Source organism: Lissotriton helveticus, chromosome 11 (genome assembly GCF_964261635.1).
Source record: "Lissotriton helveticus chromosome 11, aLisHel1.1, whole genome shotgun sequence".
NCBI classification, from domain to species: domain Eukaryota; kingdom Metazoa; phylum Chordata; class Amphibia; order Caudata; family Salamandridae; genus Lissotriton; species Lissotriton helveticus.
In genome coordinates this window covers 853230556-853249993 of record NC_136072.1, presented here as the reverse complement: position 1 = coordinate 853249993, position 19438 = coordinate 853230556, and the positions used below count along the sequence as shown (strand labels likewise).

Sequence of the window (19438 nt, the reverse complement as noted above, 5' to 3'; positions counted from 1 at the left end):
TTTCATGTTACAGACACACATGTCCTTAGGACATGTGTGTGTGAAACATGCACTTTAAAATACATTTCAGGGGTGCAGGGGGGGTCCTTTGGACCCCCCTCTGCACCCTTGCAATGCATCAAACAAATGGGATTCGCAAAATAAAAAAGTGCAAAACGGCATTGATTCCTATGGGCCTCTATGCCCATAGGAATCAATGTAATGCCATTCCTTAATTGCGATTCGCAATTAAGGAATCACAAATACCGAAATTTAAGAAATCCTAAAAACATTTAGGATTTCTTGATGCATAGGATTTTGCAATTCCTAAATTGCGATTCCTTAATTTTCGCAATTTAGGAAATGCAAAATCTTACATTGATGCATGTGGCCCCTAGTAACTGGTCAGATGGAATTTCTACCATGACAACTGTTCACAAGATGCTTAACCCAGCAAAGAGGCTCACTAGTCTGCACTGATCCAAATCTGGCTCTAAATGCAGTCATTACCCCATCCCCTGCATAATTACAAATTTCTTCGACTGGCTGAATCGAGGGAAGGTGTTGTGCACTTGTGAAATTCTCTCCTCCAACTTCATGAGGTTTTCTTCTTTAAACTTTGCAAACGTTATGAAGTCTGCGATGTCTGAAAATTCGGACCTTATCATTAGACGCAGGTAAAAGCTTACTTCGTTGGCCTGACAATTTTTCCAGAAATATTTTTGTGGGAAAACATTCCTCGAAAATACTTGCCTTCAGGTGAAGTTGTTCAAGTTGGGCAAAGTACATAAAATGTGCGACTTTATTAATTGCAAATGGTGTGTATCACCATCAAAACTGCAGTCTGACACACCCTCTGCCTGAAACCCTCCCAGAGCTCTTAATTACCGCTCATGACCCCTTCCCCTTTTAATTATGGTATCCCTTTCTATCGGTTTTACCTTTTCGGGGTTTGCAGGTGCTGCATTAAGGTCAGTGTCAGAAGCTACCTCGAGAGGGCAGCAGACTGCACAAAAAGAACCTAATATGGATTTGGTGGTGCCTGTAAGTGAGTTATCACACTGTAAAATGTTACCTGAGGCTCAACAGAACCTGTGCAGTACGTTGCATGCCGGATGAACAAGGGTCCATATTATCAAGTAAGGGCGATACATTATCGCCGCTTTCATCGGCAGGAAACTGCCGCTAAAGCTGCGATAATGGGCTTTATAATATGCCCTTGTGAATTCCCATAGAAGTCCAGGCTCTGGTGTTAACCTGGGCTTCTATGGGAATTCACAAGGGCATATTATCAAGCCCATTATCGCCGCTTTAGCGGCAGTTTCCTGCCGATAAAAGCGCAATAATGTATCGCCCTTGCTTGATAAAATGGCCCAAGATGTATGGATCCTGTTTTGGATTTGACACCTTCTTGCATCTCTGCTGAGTTGTCAAGTGATAACTGTGGTCCAGCATATTCCAAGAAAGGGAAGAAACCATGCTCAGATCAGGAATGTAGTCTGATCGACAGTACTGCTTGACCATTGTGCAGGCCCTTCTTAGACGTCGATTAGGATGGCGGACGGACTTGCGTCCGTCCGCCACCCCCGAGGTGGAGGGACCGTCCGCAGGGGCAGTGGCGTTCCCTCCATCGGAATTAGGATATGACCGCCACCCTGGCGGTCACATCCCGTATAGTTAACATTGCGGCGGGTGCTGCTCACAGCAGCACCCGCCGCAATGTTAAATATGCATGCTTTGCATTTGCATGCACAAAGCGGCAGGTACCCCTCATGTGCACCCACCACCCCCAACACCATGGGGGCCTGCAAGGGCCCCCCAGAAGCAAATCTCCACATGCTTTTCCACGGCGGAAAATCTGCCTCGGAAAAGCATGTTTGCACACACATCGTAATTTGGCTGGCGGTGTCTTGCAGACACCGCCACCAAATTGCGGTCAACACCCCGTGGATCAGCGGCGGACGGACCTGCCATCCGCCGCTGATCCCACCGCCATCATGATCTGGCGGGGGGTGTTTTCAGGGTCCGCAGCGGTGAATCCGCCTCCTCCAGGCCGGCGGTGGCTTCCACCGGCCCAGAGGATGCGGATTCACCGCAATCATAATCGACCCCTTAGTTCGGACTTTGGTTTGGTTGTCTCAGACCCTGGTTTGGAGCTCATCTTCCTTCTCTGAAGTGCCATAAACACCAAAACATAGTAAAATAACTAACATTATAATGTGAATGATAATTATAAAAAGATATCTTCCATAGACATGTGCTACAGGAATGCAGAGGCAAAGCAAGGATGGCTGCAGCCCCTGTAGATCTGTGTGGGTCCTAGTTACCACAGAGTTACATCTCTCACCAAGCTTTCCATCCTTCCATGGAGTGCTGCAGAGGGGTGTAACAGAGAAAGTAGTATTTACAGTGCCGTGAAGCCGCAAAAGCTGAGCTAGCAAGTGCTGCGTATAAATGCAAGTGAATTGTATTATTGGATAACCTTGCAGCATCTTCTTTAAATGCGTCCTTTTTTTACTTCTTTCAGTGGGGATCTCATCAGTTGCCTGGCATACCCACCAAAGGATAGGACCATCCAAGCGGTTGAAGGGGACGGGGCACGACAGACCTCCCAAATCAATGGTTGCGTGAAGGAACGTGATGAAACAAAACTCAACCGCCACAGGACACGCAGGTGAGACAGCTGCTGGAAAAACACTACGAGCCACACTTGCAAAGCATTTTGTTTAATTTCAGGAGGAAGTCACACCTATTCTCAAAAATGAATTTGGGAATCCACCACAATCTGTTTGTAAAGGAGATGTCTTTATCATCACTGGAAGATGTTCGAATACACAGGCCCCCTTCGTATAATGCACAGCATCCCCACTGTGGATAAGACTGGGGTGGTCCAGGTAAGACAGTGCGATATAGAGACAGCCAGGGTTTGTATAGGCCAGAACTAGATGTTTTTTTGTTCCAGTTCAGGAGGTTGTGGTTCAGGATACAGTAGGGATATTTCAAGAAGATTGTGATTTTCCTTCAAATAAAATCTACAAAAAGCAGTTACGAGTAGCCGACCCCCAACAATATACTCAAAAAATTAACGCTTCCTCAAATTCTTCTATGGAAGTAATTTCGACAGTAAGAGATTTTCTTTATCTTGGAAAGTAGCTGCCCCTCATCCATTAGCTGCACTTTGTATTTCCTGGCCTCAATTTATTTATCTTAAAATTGATAAAACGAGACGTATTTTTAAAGATAGTTTGCTAGTTGAATCTAGTGCTTCAATCAATCAATCTGGGAATTGTAAGTGCACTACTCACCCGTGGGGGTCTCAAGGTGCTGGGGAGGGGTGGGCGGGGGGGGGGGGCAGAAGTTCTCTTCAGGCAAAGAGCCAGGTCTTGAGAGTCTTCTTGAAGGTGTTCAGGGAGAGGGCGCATCTGATATCGATCTGGAGCTCGTTCCAGGACTCTGCCACGATGTAGGAGAAGGATCTCCCCCTGCTTTGGCTCTGTGGATGCGTGGGGTTTCGGCGAGAACACCGGATCGGAGGTTCCTTTTGGGTACGTGGAGGATGATTCTGTCATTGAGGTATTGGGGTCCGGTGTTGTGTAGGCATTTGTTGGTGTGGGTGCGTATCTTGAAAGTCACTCTCTTCTCGATGGGGAGCCAGTGAAGCTTCCATAGGTGTTGGCTGATGCGCTCGTGTCAAGGGATGCCCAGGACGAGTCTGGCGGCGGTGTTCTGTATAGTCTGGAGAGCTTGCAGAGTAGGGAGTTTTTTATGCCAGCGTAAAGGGCATTACCATAGTCCAACCTGCTGGTGATGAATGCGTGGGTGACTGTCTTCCTTGACTCAGGGGGGATCCATTTGAAGGTCTTACGGAGGATGCAGAGAGTGTTGAAACTGCTGGAGGTGACGGCATTGACCTGTCGGTTCCTGGAGAGGGAGGAGTTGAGTATAATGCCAAGGTTTCTGCCGTGGTCTGTGGGGGTCAGAGGGCTGCCGAGGGTGGTGGGCCACCAAGTGTTATTCTATGTCAATGGGGTGGTTCCAAGAACGAGGACTTCGGACTTTTCCGAATTGAACTTTAGGCAACTGTTGCTCATCCAGGCTGTGTCGTGTTGCATTACTTCCTGGAAGTTGAGTCTGGTGGTGGTGGGGTCCTTCATGAGGAAGAGGATGAGGACACTATGCTGAAGCAGTGCTGTCTGACGATGGTGGTGAGGAGGGCCATGTAGCTGTTGAAGAGGGTTGGGCTGAGCGATGATCCGTGTGGGACTCCGCAGTTGATTTCCGTGGGTTCAGAGAGGAAGAGTGGCAGTCAGATCCTTTGAATTTTGGCATAGAGTAATGATCGGATCCAGTCAAGGGCTGTTTCTCAGCTGGTATTGTGTAGTCTGGTTGCGAGAGTGCGGTGGGAGACGGTGTAGAATGCTGCCGACAGGTCTAGTAGAATCAGAGCTGCGGTGTGGCCTTGGTCGAGGAGGGTGCTGATGTCGTCTGTGGTGGCGAGTAGGTCGGTCTCGGTGCTTAGTTTTAAAAAAATATAAGTGCCAGAGTCTAAGTTATTCCACTGCAGCTGCCCCCACACACAGCTCCTGTCACTCTGTCTACAAATATTTGGGTGCATTTTCAGAGTGTACAGTCCTGGGTCACATTTGGGGCCTAAAGACAGTGGAAGGGCAAAGTGCTGAGCAGAGGTAGCATGGTTATTTTTGGATCATCTTCCACTTATAGAAAAGCAGGAGAAATGTGGCCACTGCTCTGTTATGCATTTCTGCCCATGAGCCACCTGGGTATGGTGAGGAGGCCTGGTAAAGCAAACACGCTCCCGCCCTCACACAGTGCCATCTTTGGGAGAAGTATGTGGATGTGGATGCCTCAATGGACAAGTACATGGTTAATGAACACTTTTACACCCATACCTTAGGGGTGGTATGTAAAGCTGCACCCCACCTCACAGGCAATTCATGAGTGATGGACATCAATTCACCAAAATGCCAGGGGTAGCGGAAGTGACATCACATACCACTTGAACTTTACTTTGATTCACATGCTTAAACATACACACACGTTCACGCACTCTCTCTCTCAGATAAACACACTCCCAGACAAGCATGCATACAACATGCATTTAAAAGCATTTTTTACTTACAGTATCTGACATATGCAGTCAAATTTAAACTAATTATACTCCATTTTTGTACACTAATAGTTAATAATATCATTCACTATTTGTGTGATAAAAAATGAACAGAAAATTAAATGGACCACCAAACAAGTCCATTAGGGTGAGCTGCTCCTGTGTTCCAGGCTCTGATTTTACCACCTCGGAGGTCAGAGGGCGTAAAGGCAGTGCCAGGGGTAACAAGGAGCAAGCCAGGGGCCGCAGCTACGACTCCTAAATTACGTCCATGTCTGTAATGCAGGCCTAAGGGGTTTCTGTAGTGTGGCTACATTTCCCCTTTCCTATTGACACTCCTGTGGTAAGTCGTATCTGCCATAGGGATATGGGAGGAGATCCACGTGCAGATTCCTGCAAATCTTTCTCTGAATTAGGGATGCAAATCTATCTGCGCCTGCTACACCATGGCTTGCCCCACAGTAAAACATTTCCACAGGTGCAAGGCTTGCAGGAACAGTTTCTGAAGCAGCATCTCATTTTGTGCGCTCTGTCCTATATCAATCCCCACATGCAAAAAGGTGCTATATCTAAAATAAAGAATCCCAAAATACACAAACACACATAATAGCTGCTTACAGGAATGTTGAGATGCACCGAACCCCACTATCATACTTTGATTCTAAATATGTTGGAATGGAATTTTAACAGTGAACACACTTTGTCCTACAATAGGTGAAAAGTGCATTTTGATGAATTTAGATTTTAAAAGCAGGCAAAAAATAAGAAAAATGTTCTAAAATGTATTATATTGTCTGTCTGTATTTGTGAGTCTATCATTTCACTAGGGCCTGCGATTGAGACACACTATGATGATAATGGTGATCTATATACACCAGGCACATACATGTTTTTTAAAAATTTAAATATAGCTGATGAGGAAATCTGCTACATTTAATGTTTTTAAAAAGTCAACAGCATTTTCACCTGCAAACATAGGGTTTAGCAATGGGGAAACCCCTAGCAAAAATGTTATCATGCCTTTGATTGGTGGCGGAACTGCCACTAGGATGGTGGGCAATACGATTGTATCTGCAAAGAGCAAAATATTGTCATTGTTAAGATGTCACAGTTCCCCAATATGCTGTGTGTGTTCTGGTGTTCGTTAGGGAGTCATAATCAGTTTTTCATTAGTGGAAGGCTGCCACCCAATCTGTGATATTCTTTCATCGCGCAAACAGTGGCTAACATACTGTGGTACCAGTCACACTAATTTGGGTTACTGGTCTGCCACCAGTTCTTAAGATACAAACTGTGTTCCAAAGGATATCATTCAAGCAAAATAAATGAATAGGCAAGGATATACAGAAAATCCTGTTTGCAGCAAATGATGGTGAAAATAGAACAGGTTTAATCAATCAAATATTTACATGGCCATTCCAAACAATACTGAAATGCAATGTGTGATGGTGCAGTGCAAGTGAAAATAAGTGATAGTAAAAAGTGCTGCTAAAATATATACAGTGCGCATAAACCAAAAAAGTAGTCCTGAGCGTGAAATTCTGTTCCACTTGCAGAGTTTATGGAGTTTTTCCCACTCCATGCTCCGCGTGTTGCGCGGAGTTACAAAAAACTCCACTCCGCGGAACGGAGATTTGTCCTTGCTCGCCAACGTTAAGTTGGCGAGTGCGAGCAAGGAAAATATTACTCCAGGCCACCTTTCGGCGAGATTTCTCAATGCGGGCAGTCGCGGATGGCTATGACCGCTCATATAGAGAAACCTTTTGTTCATGTTGAGGAAGCTACTGCTCGAGTATAATCTACTCGAGCGGCAGAAAGAAGCAGTCACCAGAAGAGCCTGTGTGTTGTCAAAGATCATACTGACTATAAGTGGAATCAGATGCACACTGTATTGGGTATAGGAACGAGTCTAAGTAACAAAGGGTTTGAGAAAAATGTCGATGTATTGCCATATTGGCTTGAGTAGAGATCCACAACCTGAAACAATGGATTGTCCAGAGGGGTTTGTCAGATTATTTCCAATGTATGTTAAGAAGAATGTCTGTGACTGGGGTTTTAGTGTGCTGAGTATTGAGTAAAGCATGTTCTGAAGTCTCCAGTTCTGGCAGCACTTAAACCCCCACAATGCTGGGCCCAAAGGCAGCTTGATGTAGTGGAGCAGGTTATGGAGACGGGAACCCTGATGATTTTGGACAGAATTTCTATTACATCTCTCCTCATAATCAGGGCCAAAGTGTACACAAAGCCTGCATATGTCTGTCCTTCCATCTCTCTGTCCGTAAACCTGGCCATCCATGTAAACCTGCTTGGGAATTACTTGCGTGTTGTGTGGGTTTGTATGTGTGGTTGCACATATGCTATGTGCATGTGTGCTTGTGTGCATGTATTTATGTGAGTAGGAGAGCCTCTGAGTATTGGTGTGTGTGCATTGGTACCTCTAGGGCTGTTACAATGTGTGCAGGTGAAATGCAATTTCTGGTGGCCTCTGCAGAGATGCTGGTAGGTCTCTTATCAGTGCTACTGGTATGTCTGGTACTATCTATGCTTGTCAATGTGTGTGATTATGTAGATTTACGGGGTCATGGATGTCTATGTACTCTGATTGGTCTGTATACATACATCCATGTGTGTTATATGTCAGTGAATGTCTATGTGTGAGCCATACAAAAGCAAAACCCATTGGCCGTAGCAATGCTTGATTTTACAGGTATGCACCGCATATTAGCTTTGACCTATTTTTTCAGCCCGACTTGTTTACATTTTCTCTGGCTAAGCAGAAGTAAAAGGATTCCAGGCTGCTCTAGGCATTTCTTATTTCTTTACAAAATAATTGTAATTGTCAGTTTGAAATTCGAGCAAAAGGCAAAGATAGAATGCCTTGGAAAAGAGCCATCGAGTGTCCATTGAGTAGAATCAGCCGAGGACTTGTAATGAATAAAATCATGCTTTGCATATCTCGAAGAGCAATTCCATCTCTGGGCGCTCCACAGTGGAAAGCAGAAAGCTAAGTCGCAGGGTGTCACGCATTTCAAACTTGGTTGGAAATTGTTCAAGAACTGTGAAAGGTGAACTAAAACCAATTTCCTTCAGTACCCCTTTAACAACACCGGGCGGCAGGGTGCGGGGGGCAGTATGTGACGTAGGGGGGCCCTATTGGGATGACAGGAGGGAGGACCCCCACGGTTCAGCTCGGGTTACACCTGTAGAGGGCAATTCATGTCAGGGACATGGTATGGTAGACCAGTCTTCCCCGGTAATGCTCCATGTCATGTGTCTATTCAATTACCTCCAGCCTCCACCCTGTATGTCATTGTCTTGGCCAATGTCCCACCCTTAAAACAAATTGAAATGGAAAGTCACCAGCAACTTAACAGTAAGGTTGTACATTGGCTGGCTGGGAGGGTCAATCCTAACATCAGGGAGGCTTTGCTTGAGGAGATTTTATTGACACAGAAAGTGGGTAGAATTGGGAACCTCTCGAAAATCCATGAAGGGGGTTGTATTGTGGTGAATCTTTGCAACGCTCGGTGAGCTGGTTCTATTTTGAAGAACTTTGTGATTAATTTAGTCGATCAGAGTAGTATCAGAGTGCTTCTTCTAGGGTTCTTTTTTAAATGGGCATGGAAGAGAGGGTCAGAAGGGGGGGACTTGGATAAGGGGATGGGGCCTCGCTGGAGTGATCCTCAGGGCAGGCACTGAATATAGCTTTGACTAATCTTTTTGAACCCCTAACTGGGCTAAATGAGCTAGATTGACTGGAGCAAGAGGTAGATAACCCAAATCAGGGTAAAGGCAGCAGCACTTGTGCTGTAAGATATCTGGAGGTATTAAGAGGAACATTGCAGGGGTACATAGCAAGATCTGTGATGAGGGCTGGGGCAAGTTCCTCAATTGTTATGATGTCGTTAGTTTACAAGAGACGTGGGAGATGCAGAGTTTTTTCTATTTAGATGGGTATATTACTTACAGCTCCAAAGCTATTCTCTCTACCTGGGGTACAGCTGAGTGGGGTTAGCGGTGTTAATCAAACCAGACTAGAAGCTCAATGCTGAAGTGATCAAGACAAATTCGCCCTTACTTCTTGTTTTCTTTTGTCATTTAAAAATAAGCCAAGGATTTTGGCTGTTAATGTCTATAATGAAATTCATGGGAGGAAGTCAAATGACGTGATCAGGGACCTTAGCAGGTTTTTAATGGACTCCTTTTCTTCCCGCTCTGCCGCACATTCAGCATTGATGTTGATGGGGGACTTTAATCTGCATCCCTGCTTGGAATGTTATTTGTACGACCTGTCTGATACTGAGAGTGATCTTGGGGACCAAGTACAGCTTAAACATACTGAGCAGGGGTACCAGTTAAACAACGTGGTCTTAGAGCATAACTTGGTTAATTTAATGAGGGGGAAAGATGCAAACCTGACAGAGGATGTCCCCACCTTTAAGGGAGCAGAGAAAAGGTCTATTATTAATTACATTTTTGTTTCAGTTGGCTTATTCTCTTCAGTAGAAATGTTTGAGTTGAATCGAATACAGTCAGGGCCATATTTATGACCCTGTTTGTGTTGCTCTAAGGTGGTGCAAGGGCAACACAAACATAAAGTGATATTTTTGAAGCCACGTAAAGCCACTTTGTGTGGTCTTGAATGGCTTTAAAAATATGCAAAGGGTCAGAATATGCAGGGCTTGGAAAGGTTGCTTCAAGAAAGATGAGGACAAGGACAAGCATTTCCCATACACCACAAACAGCAAGATGGGTAAGTAGAACTAAGTAGGATACTGTATTAAATGCTTTGGACAGATCTGGCCTAATCGGGGCAGAGGAGCCACTCTAATCGAGGACAATCCTAAACTCATCAGCATACTCAGTACTATGGAGCAGAAGAAAACCTGACTCAGAGGAATACAGAATTGACTGAAAGTTGATATAATGAGATAAGTGAGCATTAATGTGTTTCTGAGAGTTATTTTGGTGGTAAAGATAGGAGAGGTATAGGCTAGTAATTGCTGAGAATTGCTAGATCAGATGAACCATTTTTCAACACTGGAACTACCGAGGTCTTTGTCCAAAAATCCTGAAAGTAACTTCCACAAATGGACAAGTTTCACAAATGTAGTAATATAGGAGTGACCACCAGTGCCCCCTTTCGGAGCACATCATGTGGAGAAGGATCTGAACAATAAAGCTTCCAGCTTGTCGAAAGTCAGTAAAGAGAACTCAGATAATGTAAATGTAGTGGCCACAGAATTGAAGGTGGAAATGCCACAGTCATCTGGTTGACCTAGTGCTTAATTTGTGCCTGTGTTTGCCAGTGCTTCGCAGCGGCACATATTTATAAAAGAATACCAGAGGGTGGCCCTCTCAGTCTATTTTATTTTTAGCACTGCACGAGTGGCTAGTAATTTACTGTATTACAAAGTGATAAAACTCACACTCCCCGGCCATCCCTACAGCTTGGTGCCACCTGAGCTAGTTGAAATGTCACACTTGTTAAAGGGGCATATGTAGGTAATTTCCATTTTGCGATTCTCAAATAGCGATTTTTAAGGAATCGCTATTTGAGAATTGCAAAATGGAATGTAGGTAATAATTCGCAATTTTTTTGCGAATCTGTAACATTCCTTATTTGCGATTAGCAAATTGTGAATCGCAATTAAGGAATGAGTGTCCCATTCATTCCTATGGGCCAAAAGGCCCATAGGAATGAATGGGGATACATTCTCAAATTGCGATTTTCTGTGAGAAAATCGCAATTTGAGAATCGCAATTCCAAGGGTGCCAGGGTGTCCTAAGGACACCTGTTGCACCCCTGGAATGTGCCTCTAAGTACATGTGGCGCACATACATACCCTAAGGGCATGTCTGTGCGCCACATGGCACTTTTACATTTTTTTTAAAATGCATTTTTAAAGGAAAACGCAAAATACCATCTACTTGAAGTAGGTGGTATTTTGTGATTCCTTATGCCAAAATCAAAATTTTTAAGGCACCCCTACATAGCATTTAAGGAATCGCAAAATTGTGATTCCTTAAATGCTGTAAGCAAAATAAGGAATCGCAATTTTTGTGATTACTTATTTTGCTAAGTGCCACCAACATACCAAATGGGCGTTTGCGATTCGCAAACGCCTTCCTACATATGCCCCAAAGTCCTTTGGTTAGTAGCTAATTCGTGCACTGAATCAGTGATATATTTTTTCAGTCTATGTTTTTTCTCACGCTACCTTCACTTGTCTCTGCCTTTGCGCCTCGTTCTTATTTTTTGGTTATCCGAATGTTTGGGCATTGTTTAGAAACTCTAAACTATAATCCCACCCGCAGCGCTAGATCCATAATAGCCTGTAGTGATTTGGAGGGCATCACTGCATGTGATGTCTGCGTAATCGAAATCTCGGCCCGAGTTGTGATTTCTTTTAAAATGATAGCATCTTTCCTGCACAAAGACAACAGAATGAGAAAAAACACTCAAAAATGCAATTTGGTTGAGCTACAGTGCTATAAAAGTCATCTCACTGAAATGAAAACTCCTCCTACGCGCGTGGAATAAATCTCTTAGGGGAACATCTTGTTCTGCTCAACTCAGTGCGCTAGAATTCCTGCAGGACTGAGCATAAGAAGTGCGTCGGATCGAGTCTATCCGGAAAGGGCAGCCCTTAACGTGCCGGCACTTATAATTTTTAGAAAGAAGCCTGAAGCAAACGTGGAGTTTTTCCCTCATAACCGATTCCCCTGAGCCCCTAACCAAAGCCCTATACAGTAACTGGCCAAAAAAGCCCCGTCACTGTGTCCTTGTTATAAATGTACACACAGGTGAAGCTGTACCTGCTCCGTCTCCCTCCCATCCGTGGAGCCAATGGCAATGTCTGTGACAGGATTCCTTCCTCTCCCCAGATACTATCACTGGTAATCACTGTGGAAAGACTACTCTTTCCCACAATACTAACACTTGTAATTACTGTACCAGAACTACTACCTCCATGGGTCAGTGCTATCACTGGTAATCACTGTGGAAAGACAACTCTTTCCCACAGTACTAACACTTGGAATTACTGTACCAGAACTACTACCTCCATGCGTCAGTACTATCACTGGTAATCACTGTGGAAAGACTACTCTTTCCCACAATACTAACACTTGTAATTACTGTATCAGGACTACTACCTCCATGCGTCAGTACTATCACTGGTAATCACTGTGGAAAGACAACTCTTTCCCACAGTACTAACACTTGGAATTACTGTACCAGAACTACTACCTCCATGCGTCAGTACTATCACTGGTAATCACTGTGGAAAGACTACTCTTTCCCACAATACTAACACTTGTAATTACTGTATCAGGACTACTACCTCCATGCGTCAGTACTATCACTGGTAATCACTGTGGAAAGACAACTCTTTCCCACAATACTAACACTTGGAATTACTGTACCAGGACTACTACCTCCATGCGTCAGTAATATCACTGGTAATCACTGTGGAAAGACTACTCTTTCCCACAATACTAACACTTGTAATTACTGTACCAGAACTACTACCTCCATGCGTCAGTACTATCACTGGTAATCACTGTGGAAAGACTACTCTTTCTCACAATACTAACACCTGTAATTACTGTAACAGGACTACTACCTCCATGCGACAGTACTATCACTGGTAATCACTGTGGAAAGACTACTCTTTCCCACAATACTAACACTTGTAATTACTGTACCAGAACTACTACCTCCATGCGTCAGTACTATCACTGGTAATCACTGTGGAAAGACTACTCTTTCCCACAATACTAACACCTGTAATTACTGTATCAGGACTACTGCCTCCATGCGTCAGTACTATCACTGGTAATGACTTTGGAAAGACTACTCTTTTCCACAATACTAACACTTGTAATTACTGTACCAGGACTACTACCTTCATACGTCAGTACTATCACTGGTAATGACTGTGGAAAGACTACTCTTTCCCACGATACTAACACTTGTAATTACTGTATCAGGACTACTACCTCCATGCGTCAGTACTATCACTGGTAATGACTGTGGAAAGACTACTCTTTCCCACAATACAAACACTTGTAATTACTGTATCAGGACTACTACCTCCATGCGTTAGTACTATCACTGGTAATCACTGTGGAAAGACTACTCTTTCCCACAATACTAACACCTGTAATTACTGTATCAGGACTACTACCTCCATGTGTCAGTACTATCACTGGTAATGACTGTGGAAAGACTACTCTTTCCCACAATACTAACACTTGCAATTACTGTATCAGGACTACTACCTCCATGCGTCAGTACTATCACTGGTAATCACTGTGGAAATACTACTCTTTCCTATAAATACTAACGCTTCCAATAACTAGGTTAACACTACCTCCATTGATTATTCTATCAATGCTAATAACTAGGTAAAAATTATTCTGTCATACTAATACTTGTAATTACCGTGCCAAGACTACTTCCATTCCACCATACTATAACTGGTAATAACGGTGTAAAAACAACTCTTTCCCATAGGTACTACCACTTGCAATAACTATACCAAGACTACCTCCATCGATGATTCTCTTACCGCTAATAACTGCTAATTGTTCTTTCACACAGTACTAGCACATGTAATTTCTATGCCAGGACAACCTCCATACCTCAATACTATCACTGGTGATAACTGTGTAAAGACTACTTTTCCCCACTCTACAGACTCTATTATAAATTATGCCAAAATTACCTACATTACTGATACTATCACTGGTAATTACTGTAAAGATCATTTCCCAAAATACTAAAGTGTGTAATAGCTATGCCAGAAATACCATAATCCCCCAATATTATCACTGGTAATACCTATGTAAAGAGTGCTCTTTCACACAATAGTAGCACGTCCAATTTCTATGCTAGGGCAAACTCCATACACCAATACTACCACTGGTGATAACTGTTTAAAGACTACTTTTACCACAATACCAACAGTTGTATTCATTTCAGTGCTTATTTTGTTAAAGAATAAATGCTAGTACCTAACGCAATGCTCAGAAGCCAGGTGGTCCTAACAAATGTCCTGAGTGCCAAATACCAACGTTACGTAATCTTGATTCGACTTCATGCCCATCTCCAGATAGTCACTGCCCATTTACCTCTCTCCTTCACGTTCTTTTTCATCCTTGCTTTCTTTTTGTCAGGGCATCCCATCTTTTTTGCCCTCCTCCTTACCACCTTTTGTGCATTTCTTTCCCTTGCCCTGGACAAAATCTGATTAGTAAGGAAAAATATGTGCTGATCACCAAAAATTAGAGCCGGTTGGTCCCACCTACAACCACAGGCTCAAATAAAGCACTGCTGCTAGAACTACCTCCTTGCCCCAAACTACCACTAGTAATAACTGTGCCAGGCCTGCTTCATTCCACCGCTACTGTTGTTGATAGCAACTGTACCAGGATTTCCACCATCTCCCAATACCAGTGATGGAAATAATTGTGCCTGGATCCTCTCCTTCCTCCTAAAATACCCATATGTATAAATAACTTTACGAGGCCTGCCTGTGTCCCCAGTTCCTCTGTTTCATAATAAATGTGCTGGGGCATCTTCCCACCCCACTATTTTCACTGGTAATACCTACCAGGACTGCCTCCTTCCCTCTACACCCCACTATCAGCACTGGTACTAACTAGGATAGAGCCACCAAAGCGCCCTGGAGACATCCTATTAAGGGGTCTGTGCCTGAGAGCTGGTTAAAAGAGGTGGAACAGCTCCATACCTTACTATAGGTAGATATAAGCACAAAGGGTAACCTGAAGGGAAGTCCAAGGAGGGAACCCAGAAAAAGAAATGTTTCTTCTGGACCGGTTTACAAATAATATTTAATTTGGATAAAGTAGGTGTGCACACGCATTAACTTGAGAAGCCCAGGCATTAGGGGCAGAAAACAGACACAAATGGACTAGGGAATCTGGAACTCAAACTTAGTTTAAGCAGAAGGGAAGACATAGCATAAGAGCAGGAAGGAGATTATCCTTTCTGCTACGGTCTCCGAGGCAAACTCTCCTGCTTAGACATGGCTGTATGGAATGAGTGGGCCAGTGGATTAATGGTAGGATAAGTACAATGACGCTCAGTTGTAACCTAAGTCCTGAATGGGTATTTATAGCTGAAGCAATTTATTGTTCCCATCTTTACTTAAGTTAAAGACATTATGAGCTGGAATACTCGTCTGCTGAACATGAGTTATGTGGTTGTAGTAGACATCCAATGATAACCATTTCTTACTAAAAATACAATTCCCATATTAAAATATGTGCTATGGGATGTGGGTCAGTTGGTATTGATAAATGACAGGCTAAATACTGAATACCCACCTACTGAAACAAGCTAAAAGAGCACCCTTCCATCTTTTATAAATGGATGTGCAAAAGGTGTTTGCATTTAGATTAAGATTTAAGCTTGTTCTCTGTCAATACATATGTGTATCAAATATGTCTTTGGATAAGAATTACACCTACCAGTTTTCATTGATATGAAATTATTTGGGAGAAACTCTCAATACATTTATTGGTACACGTTACATCCACACATTATGGTGTGCATTGTGATTTATGATATATATACTATAGGATTATGGTATATAAAGGGAAAAAAGGGTTTGGGATGTCTGAGTTAACTAGCACTCTAGGGCAATCTGCTTAGAAGAGAGTGGGGACCCTGTTTTTCTTTGAGATGACTCTATCTTGGAAACACCTTAGAAAACAGAAATGAGTTACTATGATCCTTACTTTTAATTGTCTTGCTGATCGGACAGCAATTACCAAATCACATTTGCTGTCTACCATGGAAAGTTGCAGTCTCTAAATGTTCAAGAGGTGGCCCTTTTAATCCTCTCTAAACAATAGGAAGATCCCAAGGAGGAAAAGGTTTAGTAGTTATTAGTTTTCTTAATCTGAAACTCTTCAGTAACCTTACAACTAATGGGATCATTGTTTAGACATCTTCCCGGGACTTCCCAACTCCTCTGATAACTCCCCAGTGTGCTGTTAGGGTGAAAGGTGCAAGATCTTTTGGAAAATCTTTCTCTAAAGAACTTCAGTATCTTGAAAGGATCACAAGAGGTTGCTACTAAACTTCTATCCTTAATTCAAGCAACAAAATTGTCCCAGTGATTTCCATAAGACATAAGGGTAGAAATACCTCTGAATGTAGTACCTTTGTAATCACTCGTGGTGCTGGCAAGAAACCAAATGGAGGCGCTTTGACATGGTAATGTTGTCCATTCAATACAAATCAAAGATAAGCTTGGCTTTTCAGATGAATGGGTGTAGGAATGTAGGCGTCCTGCACGTCTAGAGTTACTAGAAAGTGCTGTTTGAATAACAGCAGGATTACAGAATGAATTGAGGTAATCTTGACTAGTTTATACTGGACATATCAATTCACAAACTTCAGATCCGGGTCCGGACGATACCGCCTGTCGGGTTTTAGTATCACAAATAGAATGGAAGGCACTCCTCAGTGTCTCAGTGGATAAGGAACATCTATGACTGCTCTTATTTTTTAGCGGATCATTTAATCCCTTTAGAAGGGATTCTGTCTTTATCTCTGACTTTGTTAACCAAGTGTCTCAAAATACAGAACTGGATGGAATCTTTGAAAAGGATAAAATCCCATTTTCGATGATGAATAATACCCAACTGCCTGTATTAGATCCTTACAATCCGTGCAAAAGTGCATTATTCTTCCCCTGCCATTAAGCATTGAGAGTCATGCTTTCGGGGGTTGCTGTTGTCATGGTTGGAGATGAGATTTTTCAGTCACTTCTGCTCCCTGGCCATGGGCTTCAGCTCAAAATGGACAATGGGCTTCTTGCACCCCCTACATTGTTCGTTATTGAAAGGGATTCATTTTTTAAAGAAGTTGACCGGAATGGCTGTAACTTTTTTCCCTGTAGTGTCTTACGCAGCAGGTCGTTTAGCTCTGAACCAAAAAAAACTTGGCTTCCAATAATGGTAGATGAAATTATAGCTTCATGTCCTGCATCAAGCATCCACAGTGTATGTTATAGTTATCTTCCCTCTGCTACAAAAAGACCATCTCGAGTAGCAGATGGTCACAAAGTGTCAAAAAGTGTGTCATTTAGAAACTTTGTTAACGTTCCCAAAATTTCAGTGGAGTCAGCACCTTCTTGATGACAGTCAAACACATAATTAAAAGTAATTCAGAAATCTTTGAGTCACATATGCTGCAGAGCAACGCGTTCTAATTGCAAAACTGGACAACTATATGCTCGTTTTGAGGCACTCTCAGCTGTTTTGTCCACAGTGTCTTCCAGCAATGATTCTTCTAAGACTAAAAACGAAGTGATTGCCGGGCTAGAATACAATAGTGTAGAATGTACTTTTGGGGCTTGGGGAAGCGCTTCATCGAGCATTTGTAATGTATATATTCTATTTAAAAATCTGTAGATTTGACTATATCATTCCGTTCTTACAAAAGTAAAGTTTTCTTAACATCTTGATAAGAAATATTTTCTGTGGATAGCATAATATACTAGGAAGAAATTCTTCCTCTAATGTTTGGGGTAAATATTCAAATCCAGGACTTCTCTTTTGTGATTTAGCATCTCTTGAGATTGTTCTCCCAGCATGTTTTCCCTTTGTGACAGTTTCCAGATCCTCATTATGTGTGGCGCCCAATCATTTTCTCTCTGGAACTGGTTCATTTAATGTGGAAGAAACAGCCTCTGCAATTGTAGCCTGCAGGTCTAATCTTGACAGAAAAATCATTTCCTGCTCTTCAGGCTCAATCTCAACTTGTAGGCATTTTTGGGAGGTTATTTTAGGCTGCATTGCATGCCTCCTTCCTGGTCACACATAGAAATGTAAAGAGGTAAGAAAACTAACCATGGCATTTTGCACTTATGTTTTCCATGACTATGACATACAAGCTTCACACAAACGTGACTATATTTTAATAATGAAGCAAAACTATGGTTACCTCCCAGGCAGAACTAGGGAAATATTTGTGTGATTAATGAAAATTATAGGACCAATTTTAGCAACATCAGCAAAAATCCCGACACATCTCTAAAATGACAACTTTGTCCTTTTGGTTCATCCAGGTGAACTAAAGCTTTGCTTTGTGCCTTTTGTGTCCGCCAGGGGCAACATAGAGCTTCCTTCACATATGGAGTAAAACAGTGGTTTTTAAGTCCCGGCTAGGCAGCTCATGCGCTGTCTTGGAGAGACGGATGTGTTCAATCTTTGGGCTTCAGCCCGCACATTCGCTCGCTCCATTGTGGCCCTCATATATTTTGTCCCCATTTGTTCATGGCATGCATGAGTCCAGAAGAACCGCCACTTAGCCACCTGATTTTATGTCTAAATTTTTGGATGTAAAAACGTGTTTCTGAATTGTACCAGTATAAATGTTATTTGTGATTTTATGTTAAAAGTCATTGTCTATTTACTGTTTTAGGTATTCCACATTTTGTGATTAATGTTGAAATGTTGTCTCAACTGCATATCAAGAATTTGATGAACAGAATGATATTAAAGAATTTTGTATTGAATAAATTAGGTTTCAATGATTTCTTGTGTACATTTAGTCCTCGACATTATCATGTGTTGTAGTTAGGTTGCAAAGTTACTTTAGACCTTTAGTTACCTAGGAGTTGTTTTTCTCATTATGCATGCGTCCATAGCCAACTTCAGCACTGGTGGAGCTTGGTGTGAATATATTTTGCCCCCCCCCCCCATAACCTTCTCCTTGTATTCCCTCACTCCCACCCTCAAAGTGCCTCTCATCTCTTCATAGACCCTTTCTCACATACATTTAATTTATTTTAAAGTCTGGCTCTATTAATCCACTCAGCTATCCACATAAAATACAGATCTGTTCTTTGCAACAGGCATATTAACCCTCTGTGCTACTTTATTACGAGTCAAAACTGACACTAGACAAAACTCCATCCCTCTCTCTAGCAGAAACATTAATCACAAGTGTTATCTTAATATTTTTGTTGTTGCCTGAAAGCTGGACGCACAAGCAACTCAGAATCAGGTGCTTTTAAATCGTAAAATATTGCTAAACAGTGCCTCCGCCTCCCCCCCCTCCCGAGGTCGGTGCCCCCCCTCCAGGTCAGTGCCCAATGCTGCTGCACAGGTCGCACTGCCCTAAAGCCGACCCTGTATACGTCATGCCTCTTCTTGTGCTTAGCCCTCCCCCTGAGCATGGACCAAGTACTTGTGTCCACCCACTGCTTCTGTTTAAGCAGCTACTTGTTCCTTTATGTTTGAGCTCTCTACAAGAGTGCTCGTGTTTTTACAAGCACCTTGTTTTTT

At 42.8% G+C, this 19438-nt stretch overlaps 1 protein-coding gene across 1 annotated transcript in view; it reads left to right on the top strand.

The window, feature by feature from the left end:
- Positions 1–19438, top strand: part of SRRM4 (serine/arginine repetitive matrix 4) — a 251361-nt gene that overhangs the window by 120724 nt on the left and 111199 nt on the right. The window contains exon 2 of the mRNA XM_078667089.1: positions 2507–2653. Within this exon, the coding sequence (XP_078523215.1) occupies positions 2507–2653 (147 nt within the window). The remainder of the gene's footprint in view (positions 1–2506; positions 2654–19438) is intronic.